This window comes from Ascaphus truei, chromosome 22 (assembly GCF_040206685.1).
Source record: "Ascaphus truei isolate aAscTru1 chromosome 22, aAscTru1.hap1, whole genome shotgun sequence".
NCBI lineage: Eukaryota > Metazoa > Chordata > Amphibia > Anura > Ascaphidae > Ascaphus > Ascaphus truei.
Window position 1 is genome coordinate 14,619,017 of NC_134504.1, and position 11,475 is coordinate 14,630,491.

At 51.6% G+C, this 11,475-nt stretch overlaps 1 protein-coding gene across 1 annotated transcript in view; it reads right to left on the reverse strand.

Annotated features, from left to right (window-relative positions):
- Positions 1–11,475, reverse strand: part of SLC38A10 (solute carrier family 38 member 10) — a 63,964-nt gene that overhangs the window by 36,398 nt on the left and 16,091 nt on the right. Inside the window, 6 exon segments of the mRNA XM_075579812.1 lie at positions 2,138–2,314; positions 8,222–8,381; positions 10,226–10,332; positions 10,762–10,873; positions 11,027–11,079; positions 11,082–11,256. Coding sequence (XP_075435927.1) covers positions 2,138–2,314; positions 8,222–8,381; positions 10,226–10,332; positions 10,762–10,873; positions 11,027–11,079; positions 11,082–11,256 — 784 coding nt within the window.

Genomic DNA, 11,475 nt, shown 5'->3' on the forward strand with positions numbered 1-11,475 from the left:
CAGGGTGAGTGAGACACACAGATACAGTGTGTGTGTGACAGGGTGAGTGAGACACACAGATACAGTGTGTGTGTGTGTGTGTGACAGGGTGAGTGAGACACACAGATACAGTGTGTGTGACAGGGTGAGTGAGACACACAGATACAGTGTGCGTGTGTGACCAGGTGAGTGAGACACAGATACAGTGTGTGTGTGACAGGGTGAGTGAGACACAGATACAGTGTGTGTGACAAGGTGAGTGAGACACACAGATACAGTGTGTGTGTGAGACAGGGTGAGTGAGACACACAGATACAGTGTGTGTGAGACAGGGTGAGTGAGACACAGATACAGTGTGTGTGTGACAGGGTGAGTGAGACACACAGATACAGTGTGTGTGTGTGACAGGGTGAGTGAGACACAAAGATACAGTGTGCGTGTGTGACCAGGTGAGTGAGACACAGATACAGTGTGTGTGTGACAGGGTGAGTGAGATACAGTGTGTGTGTGTGACAGGGTGAGTGAAACACACAGATACAGTGTGTGTGTGACAGGGTGAGTGAGACACAGATACAGTGTGTGTGACAGGGTGAGTGAGACACACAGATACAGTGTGTGTGTGACAGGGTGAGGGAGACACACAGATACAGTGTGTGAGTGAGAGGGTGAGTGAGACACACAGATACAGTGCGTGTGTGACCAGGTGAGTGAGACACAGATACAGTGTGTGTGTGACAGGGTGAGTGAGATACAGTGTGTGTGTGTGTGACAGGGTGAGTGAGACACACAGATACAGTGTGTGTGTGACAGGGTGAGTGAGACACAGATACAGTGTGTGTGACAGGGTGAGTGAGACACACAGATACAGTGTGTGTGTGACAGGGTGAGTGAGACACACAGATACAGTGTGTGTGTGACAGGGTGAGTGAGACACACAGATACAGTGCGTGTGTGACAGGGTGAGTGAGACACACAGATACAGTGTGCGTGTGACAGGGTGAGTGAGACACACACAGATACAGTGTGCGTGTGTGACAGGGTGAGTGAGACACAGATACAGTGTGCGTGTGTGACAGGGTGAGTGAGACACAGATACAGTGTGCGTGTGTGACAGGGTGAGTGAGACACAGATACAGTGTGCGTGTGTGACAGGGTGAGTGAGACACAATACAGTGTGTGTGACAGGGTGAGTGAGACACAGATACAGTGTGTGTGACAGGGTGAGTGAGACACACAGATACAGTGTGCGTGTGTGACAGGGTGAGTGAGACACACAGATACAGTGTGTGTGTGACAGGGTGAGTGAGACACAGATACAGTGTGTGTGTGACAGGGTGAGTGAAACACACAGATACAGTGTGCGTGTGACAGGGTGAGTGAGACACACAGATACAGTGTGCGTGTGTGACAGGGTGAGTGAGACACACAGATACAGTGTGTGTGACAGGGTGAGTGAGACACAGATACAGTGTGTGTGTGACAGGGTGAGTGAAACACACAGATACAGTGTGCGTGTGACAGGGTGAGTGAGACACACAGATACAGTGTGCGTGTGACAGGGTGAGACACACAGATACAGTATGCGTGTGACAGGGTGAGTAAGACACACAGATACAGTGTGCGTGTGACAGGGTGAGTGAGACACACAGATACAGTGTGCGTGTGACAGGGTGAGACACACAGATACAGTGTGCGTGTGACAGGGTGAGACACACAGATACAGTGTGCGTGTGACAGGGTGAGACACACAGATACAGTGTGCGTGTGACAGGGTGAGACACACAGATACAGTGTGTGACAGGGTGAGTGAGACACACAGATACAGTGTGCGTGTGACAGGGTGAGTGAGACACACAGATACAGTGTGCGTGTGACAGGGTGAGACACACAGATAGTGTGCGTGTGACAGGGTGAGACACACAGATACAGTGTGCGTGTGACAGGGTGAGACACACAGATACAGTGTGCGTGTGTGACATTTTTTGTACCAGAGTTTACAAGTAATACTTGCATCAGATAACATTACTATTTCAATGCCCAATCTATTGATTATGTAGGGGAGGGGGAGGGGGTTTCCCGTCTCACACCCTGGAGAGGGGGGGTTTCCCGTCTGGCACCCTGGGGGGGGGAGGAGGGGGAGGTGTCTCCCGTCTGGCACCTTGATCTGGCCGGTCCAGCTGCACTTCCTCCTGCTTCTTCTTCACCTCCTCCTCCTGCTGCTGCTGGGGAACATCGATAGGTCCCTTAATCTGCGGCTGCTCCACCTCTGGCTTCTTGACGGGGAGCTTGGGTTTGTCCCGATCATCAGCTGGCTCTTCCACCACCGGCTTCTGGGCTGAAGATAGAGAAGAGCGCCCCCAGGAGGGCGTGTGACTATGCATGGCAATATCAGCCCGGCGCTGGAATACCAGAGGCCCTGCAGGTCATCCCTGCATCCCATGTACACACCGGATTCTGCATGCATGGGGCAGTGCTAGGCTATTGCCAGCGGGGGGCAGGGCTCGGCCATATGTAGGGCTTCAAAAATGACATTATTTCTGTTAGCTAGTGAGAACACACACACACACACACACACACACACACACACACACACACACACACACACACACACACACACACACACACACACACACACACACACACACACACACACACACACACACACACACACACACACACACACACACACACCCCCTCCCTATCTCTCATCTTGCTCCCGTGTCTCCCCACTGCTGGATGAGGCCTCCCCAGTGATCTCCCAGGTCCTGCGGTTACAGCCTCTCTTCTCCACGTCGCTCCCACACATTCCCTCATCCCATTATGGCTTTATTTTGGTTAAATAAATCAGGACACGGTGTAATATGTCATGTGTTGTTGTCCATCTGAGGTTGTATTTACCTCATTGTAAGACCTGCTAAGGAACAGATGATTGTTATTATGTCCTGATATGTAAAACCATGGAATTCAAAGACGGTGTACTTTCTTTTTCACACCACCCCCCCGCCTCCCCTCCTGCACCACCACACTCAATCCCTCACCCCGCCGCCTCACAACTACACCCAGCCCACCGCCGGCCCCACCGCATCGCCGCCACCCCCTCCCTTCCCCCCCTCCAGCAGCACCGCACTCAGTCCCTCACACCACCGCTTCAGGGGCAGGGTGGGGAAGCGTCTGGCAGCAGGAAGCAGCACCCACCCGGTGAAGGTAAGTCACCCACCCCACCCAGTCACTGTCACCCACCCACCCAGTCACTACCTGCCGTCACTAAAAGTCAATGCCTCCCACCCAGTCAATGCCAAAGTCACTGCCACCCACCCACCGCCTCGTACCCACCCACCCAGTCACTGCTAAAGTCACTGGCACCCACCCACCGCCTCGCACCCACCCACTCAGTCACTGCTAAAGTCACTGCCACCCACCCACCGCCTCGTACCCACCCACCCAGTCACTGCTAAAGTCACTGGCACCCACCCACCGCCTCGCACCCACCCACTCAGTCAATGCCTCCCACCCACCCAGTCACTGCCCAACACCCACTGCCACTAACCCACCCGGTCACTGCCACCCGCCCACCGCCTGCCACCCGATCACGGCCTGTGATCAAGGGGGGGAAATTGGAGCTGTGAAGGGGGGGGGGGACCCGAGCTGTGAAGGGGGGGAGCGGGAAAATTACATCCCGGGCAACACACACACACACACACACACACAGCAGAGCATTGTGAGACATGTAGATAAGACCACAGAATATATACAGATTTTGTCTTAAGAAAAGTTCAAGGCCGGAGAGGTTGGTAAACAGGACGCAAATAATTGTCCTTTGTGGACATCTGTCAGAGGCTATCTGGGGGTGTCCAGGTGACAGGGTGACCTCTGCCCTCTCCCCTGAACAATAGCAGGAAGCAGCTGCTGGGCAGAGATCAAAAACACTGCTAGTATCACAATACAGAGAGAGGCGGAATACAGGGGCCCTCGCTCTTACAAACACACCCGATTTCTCCTAGCAGTCACATTCTGAAGGATACCTATTTTTAGTTTAATCTCGCCCCACCAAAAAACATGCAGAACATGGAAGATTAGGCTGAATAAGAGACTCCTATCCTTACAGTTCAACACACACACACACACACACACGGGAAGTGCACTAACCTGAGGAAGGGCCTGTTTGCAAGTCCGAAACGTTGGTGATGTGTGTCATTTTTTCTACAATATATGTTTATTTTTCAAAGGAGCTATATAGGAGTGCCGGAGGAACCCCTTCCTCGCCCCCCTCCCTGCCCTTTGCCCCCTCACCCCCCTCCCTGCCCTTTGCCCCCTCGCCCCCCTCCCTGCCCTTTGCCCCCTCGCCCCCCTCCCTGCCCTTTGCCCCCCTCCCTGCCCTTCGCCCCCCTCCCTGCCCTTCCCCGTCCTCCCTGCCCTTCCCCGCCCTCCCTGCCCTTCCCCGCCTCTCCACGCCCCCCGCCCCAGCAATCACGGGCAATGCCGGGTTTATCAGCTAGTACATGTATACATACATACATACACAAACACATAGATATATACATATATACATAAATACATACATACATACACAAACACATAGATACATACATACACAAACACATAGATATATACATATATACATACATACATACATACACAAACACATAGATACATACATACATACATACACAAACACATAGATATATACATATATACATACATACACAAACACATAGAAACATACATACATACACAAACACATAGATATATACATATATACATACATACATACATACATACACAAACACATAGATATATACATACACACACACACACATATATACACACATACATACATACACAAACACATAGATACATACATACATACACAAACACATAGATATATACATATATACATACATACATACACAAACACATAGATACATAGATACATAGATACATACATACACAAACACATAGATATATACATATATACATACATACATACACACATAGACAGTGTTCGACAAACCTATACATTTGCTCGCCCCGGGCGAGTGGATTTAACCCCCGGGCGAGTAAATATTGGCCCAAGCAGCACACGTTTGGTACTAGGTGGCGAGTAGATTTTTTTGTGTGGCGAGTAGATTTTTTGGTGATTTGTCAACCACTGCACATAGATATATACATATATACATACATACATACACACATACATACATACACAAACACATAGATATATACATACATACATACACAAACACACAGATATATACATACATACACATACATATATAAATACATACATACATACACACATAGATATATACATATATACATACATACATACACAAACACATAGATATATAAATACATACATACATACACAGATATATACATATATACAGTGGTCGACAAATCACCAAAAAATCTACTCGCCACCTAGTACCAAACGTGTGCTGCTTGGGCCAATAGGAGCTCGCCACGATGTTAAATCCACTCGCCCGGGGCGAGCAAATGTATAGGTTTGTCGAACTCTGCATATATACATACATACACAAACACATAGATATATAGATTTTATCACTCCGGGAAGAAGCCCACCGACGGGTGAAACGCGTAGAGTGTTTACTTCATCACAGCCTTAATGTTATCTTTATTCTGAGGGACTTGCGATGGATCTGATGCAGCATTTTGGACTTTATTCTTTATTCCTGTTATAAGCAGACTTTGGAAACTCATCCTACACAACGATATGGACATACGCTTCACATAATCTAGCTGCAGCTGAGTATTACCCTCCTTACTGTTTGGGCATTACCTGTCCTTGCAGTGCTGCGCTTTGTGGTGTTTTCAATATGCATGACTCTGTTTGCTAATATGTCTTTATTAGTTATATTTTTTGTTTGCTGCATCAGTTCTCATTGTTTTCATTTTTGGGAAATGCTGCTCAGGGTATAACTATTATTATTGTTATATTATTTTTCCCTGTGTGCTCTTTTTTCCTCCTCTGTTTTTGGTATACATATTAATTTTTCCTGGCTATATACTGGGTCATTGACTATATACTTTTTCCAACGCAATGATTTATCATTTTATCAGGCATATATGTCAGTGGGAATATATTTTGTATTGCCAATTATGTTAGACTAAACTACTTTGTTGCCACTATTTAAATCTTATTTAGACACATTTTAGTTTTTCTTTTTTCTGTAATACTGATAGTATTTGATTAGTAGTCCTCTCTTTATATTTTTGATACATATATATTTTCTTAGGCTGTCTTTAGTACTTTCATGTTTCTAAGTTAGTGTGTCTTGCTGTTAAATCAATAAAATCTTGTTAATTTTTTCTGAATTGGCGGAGCATCTGTTTCTTTTAAACAATCTTTATCTTATAGATTAGTTTAGGTGTAATTTAGAGTGCTACTAAGGGGATTGTCTTTGTTCTTTTCATTTGTGTGTTTTAGATATATACATACATACATACATATATATATACATACACAAACACAGATATATACATATATACATACATACACAAACACATTGATATATACATAAACATACATACATACATACATACTTCAACCTCTGCTAAATGCTCACGGAGGAGATATCCACAGTGTTTGTGTTCACATACACACAAACAAATAAATTAAAAAAGAGAAACTCGTGTGTGTATATATATATTTTCTCTCATACTTCTAGTATATTTTGGGTTATAACGGCACTTGTGAAGATATATATTATTGTTATTAGAAGCTATGGATTTTAGACCCTCTTTCAATATAGGTGCCACCCCACTAGAGCAGGAATGGCCAACACCAGTCCTCAAGGGCCACCAACAGGTCAAGTTTAGGGATATCCCTGCTTCAGCACAGGTGGCTCCGTCTGATTGAGCCGCCTGTGCTGAAGCAGGGATATCCCAGATAGTTGGCACAGTTACTTTGCCGACAGGTAGTACACCAAACAGTGGTATAGCGGGTGAAGAAGACCCGAGCAGCCGGGGTTTCAGGCACCCCCCAAAGGGTTTCAGGCACCCCCCCCCAACCCCCCAGGTTTCAGGCACCCCCCGGGGTATCAGGCACACCCCGCCAGCGTAGCTAAGGGCAGAGCGGACCTTCCTCAGCCGATCCACAGATCAAACGCTACATATTTTGGGGAGGGTAGACATGGCCCCATCCCTAACCTTGCCCCGGGAATTAAATCTTAAGACATATTCCAGCTCTGGAAAGTCCTTCCCCCCCCTCACATTCCTGCAGCCAGATAGGGACACCGCACTCTCCCCCTCCCCGCAGCCAGATAGGGACGCCGCGCTCTCCCCCCTCCCTGCAGCCAGATAGGGACGCCGCGCTCTCCCCCCTCCCCGCAGCCAGATAGGGACGCCGCGCTCTCCCCCCTCCCCGCAGCCAGATAGGGACACCGCGCTCTCCCCCCTCCCCGCAGCCAGATAGGGACGCCGCGCTCTCCCCCCTCCCCGCAGCCAGATAGGGACGCCGCGCTCTCCCCCCTCCCCGCAGCCAGATAGGGACACCGCGCTCTCCCCCCTCCCCGCAGCCAGATAGGGACGCCGCGCTCTCCCCCCTCCCCGCAGCCAGATAGGGACGCCGCGCTCTCCCCCTCCCCGCCAGCGATGAAAGGTTCTGGTTTTGACCTTGTACAAGCTGCTGGAAACCCCCATCCAGAGGTTCACTGGGAGAGGCTTGCAGTGTGCGGGGCCTGCCACTAGAGGGCGCTGCTTGACCTTGCTAGTGGCAACGCAAACCCAGGGGGGGGGGGGGGGGCAACGCAAACCCAGGGGGGGGGCAACTCCAGTCCTCAAAGGCCACCAACAGGTCAGGTTTTCAGGATATCCCTGCTTCAGCACAGGTGGTGCAGTCAAAAGACTGGTGTTGCCCACTCCTGGGCTGACCGCTTCAGCACTGTGCCCAGTCCCTGTTTAAGACCCCTGCTAGAAATGCACCTGCTGCAATAAAGAGTGGGGCCAAGACTCACTACAGACTTCCAGCCACCTGCCGCGTCTTCTGCTTACAGAGCACGACTTATTTCACGTATTTAAGGTGTGGCTGAAACCGATCCCAGCTTCAAATTGCCGAGCCAGTATAACCAGCCTCAAAGGGTTGAAACAGCTGTCTTAGAGTAGGGTTACTGGCTCTGCACTTCTGTAACCAGGCTGCGCTGAAAAGCTGCGTAACGCGGCAGACATGGGGTGTGTGAGGGAGGGGGGGGGGGGGGGGAGGGGGGAGGTATAGATACAATACCTGATATTTTGGGAAGGTTTATCTCCAGCTCGATCTTCCCCTCGTTCAGCGCCTCCCTGTCCAGGGGTGCTGGATTTATGGGCGCCGGCGTGTCCTCGGTGATCATCACGGTGGTGTATGTGCTGATCACCAGAATAACGAGACCCACTGCCAGGATAAACTGCGTGGAGACAAACAAACGCGCTGGAGATCAGGACCGGCCGCCACGCATTTAATCAACTCGCAAATCTCATATCCCGCTTGGGCATCATTGGGGGTTGTTTTTTTTTATCCCTAAACCCAAGGATTCACAGAGGATCTAGCTAAAACACTTACTACCACCTCTGCTTGGAGGCGGTTCTGTGCATTCACTACGTTTTCTGTAAAGGATTTGCTTACATTCCGGTCTCCCTCCCACGACCTCTGGATTTGCCATTCCTTGAACCCTGGAAGAAGCTTACCCCCTCCTACGCTTTATTTACACCCATTAAATACTCGTTACTCTGTCGTGTCGCCTCTTCCAGGAAACCCTGTGCAGCGACCCTGACGCTTCAAATCCAGGAAGCGAGACTATCCCCCTCTAACCCACATGTCCTGAAACGAAGGTGAAAGCCAGGCCACATCCAGACTTGCACGAGGTCGCCAAGCATCACACTGTTCTCCCACGTCAAAGATTATTACAATGCTTTGTCAGCACTGTTTGCTGTATAATAACCTTTCCCAGCTGTCTCCCCATAATTCCAGCACAGGCTGGCAGCCCTGGCTAAACCAGACTCGGAGCCGTTCCCTAGCCGTGACCTGACCTACAGTTCCCGACGCGTTTTTCCTTTCCCCGGGTTCTGCTGCCCCCCCGGAGTCTGCGTACGGGGGAGGGGAAACTCAGGTCACCGACACACAGGCAATCTCAGAGCGGGAGGGGTACAGCGTTAACCGGCTCACCGCCAGGCTGAGATAACAGAGCACGCGTGGCCAGCACTGTGCGCGGTCAGACTGGCGTTATCGCTGTGGGACGGGAATCCGTTACCCGAGGCGGGACACAGCACAAGTAATGTAGCTTCTCCGTATACACGCTCCTACAGGGGCAGAAAGGGAAACGGGTGTTGTACAGAAAACTGCACGTCTAAGGAAAGAATGAAATGCCAAGTCCGGCGGGGCACACGGCTCCTGGAAAAGGCATTAACCTCCTGTGATCAGGTCTACACTACACCACTTTGAACAACCCCTGCATCTTGCCCGACAAACCTGATAACTACCCAGCCTGCCGTGTACAGATGGGCGGGGAGAGGGGGAGATGATCGAAACGTTCAAGTGGATCAAGAGTTGCAAACGAGGGCAGGAAGGAAGCATATTACAGAGAGAGAGAGGAGCCAGAACAAAGAGCTCGTGCTCTGCAGCTGGAGGGCTGGGAGGCTCAGGGGGGAAAATGTGAGGACGGACGCCACAGAAAGGGTGGTGGATCCATGGAATAGCTTCCCGGCAGAGGTGGTCAGGGCTCATAGTGTAAGGGAAATCAAACAGGCAAGGCCAATAACCCCACTGATTCTCTTTATACCAAGTCCCTCCCCCCCCCCCCCCCCCCCCGGTGTGAGGTATATACAGGGCAGCTACAAATATATCTGAAGCCTTGATGGGTTCCCCCCTCCTCACAGCCGCAGTCACCTGCCCTTTTCAACTTCCCCTTTTGCCTCCGTGGACACCCGATCCCTTCTGCTCACCGAGCCAGCCACGGCCAGGGGCTTCCTGCCTGTCGTAATTAACAACTCGTTGGCAGAATTACAAGGCGTTGGCGGCTGTAACATCTGGGCTGCACAGCTCTCTGCTCTGGGCTCGGGGAGCCTGCGACGCATTGCTCCGCTTGTTATATTGCTCTGCAATGCTTTGCAGGGCCCCCGCCTGCACTGAAAGGGGCCACCGGCTCTCTTCCCTTCATCCTAATCCCACCTCCACTGGCCTTAAGGAAAGGACTGGTGGTCCCGGAGAAGCCGTGGTGACGGCGTTAGCCAGAAGGGCCTGCGCATCGCTGACCTGGGATGACAGTGTCCTGGCGTGGATTTTCTTGTAGATGAGCGCCGGGCAGATGAAGCAGATCAGACTCCCCATCGTGGCACCCGTGACACCCAGGATTGTTTCCACTGAGAGGGAGACACGGGTAACAGGCGTCACACGGCGAATCCTCCGCGAGCGCAATAAATGGTCAACGCTCCGCTGCGTCCCCTCGGAACCGACTGAGATCATCCGCACGCGTTTCGCCCAAACTACCACGTTATGCGCGTTTCACGGAGCAATTCTGTTAGTTAACATAGGGTGGCAGCAGGGGGTCTCCGGAGCTGAACCCATTCATTTCCGCTCCGGGGACCCCCTGTTTCCCGAGGTAGACCTCCAAAGGGGACGCCGGCAAAGTTTAAAGCTCCCGCGTCACGTGGTCCAATAGGAAGCGGAACCTGATGACATCACGGCTTCCTATTGGCCGGCAGAGCGCTGGAGAGGACATCTCCGGGGGCGGGGAAAAAAAAAAAACAGGTTTAGTCAAAACGGAAACGGTATTTCGGAGCAGTTCTTACCGTTTGGCATCAGTATCCCGCCCAGCATGGTGCCAAACACCACGGTCAGGGTGAGGACCTTGAAGCGCAGCGGTGGCATGTACCCGCCGGCGGTAAAGGTCCCGTCCTTCTGCTGTGGGAAGACAGACCCTGGTAAGTGCCGGGGGCAGCAGCCGGCGCCCGTTGTGAGCGGGATTTCCAACATGCGCGGGGGCGACGGTCAGGCCCTGGCAGGTTAAAGGGTTAAGTCCGCGGGAGACGGCGCGCGGCGCTCCTCCGTACGCACCTGCTGCTCGAACAGTAGCGTGCTGAGAGCCTGTCTGCAGGGCAGGATCATCATGGGAAGCCCACCGCCACGGACATCATGAAGCCCACCCGCATCATCTCCGTCACCAGGTTGGAAGGGAAGTTCACCAGCACGTTCCCGGCGATGGATTCCGTGAAGCTGACGTAGCCAAAGAAACCCACCTGTGAGGGGGGAGGGGTCAGCAGCAATGGGGGACACGTGAGATCTCGCTGGTGGGGCCCGGGAGGTCACACTCGGGGTGGGGGGACGGGGACACACCTGGGAGGTCACACTGGGGGGGACGGGACCAGAGAGGTCACACTAGGGGGGACACCTGGGAGGTCACACTGGGGGGGGGGGGAGGGGACCCGGGAGGTCACACTCGGGGGAATGGGGGGGTGGGGGGGGAGGGGGACTAGGGAGGTTACACTGTGAGGGGGGGGGGACCA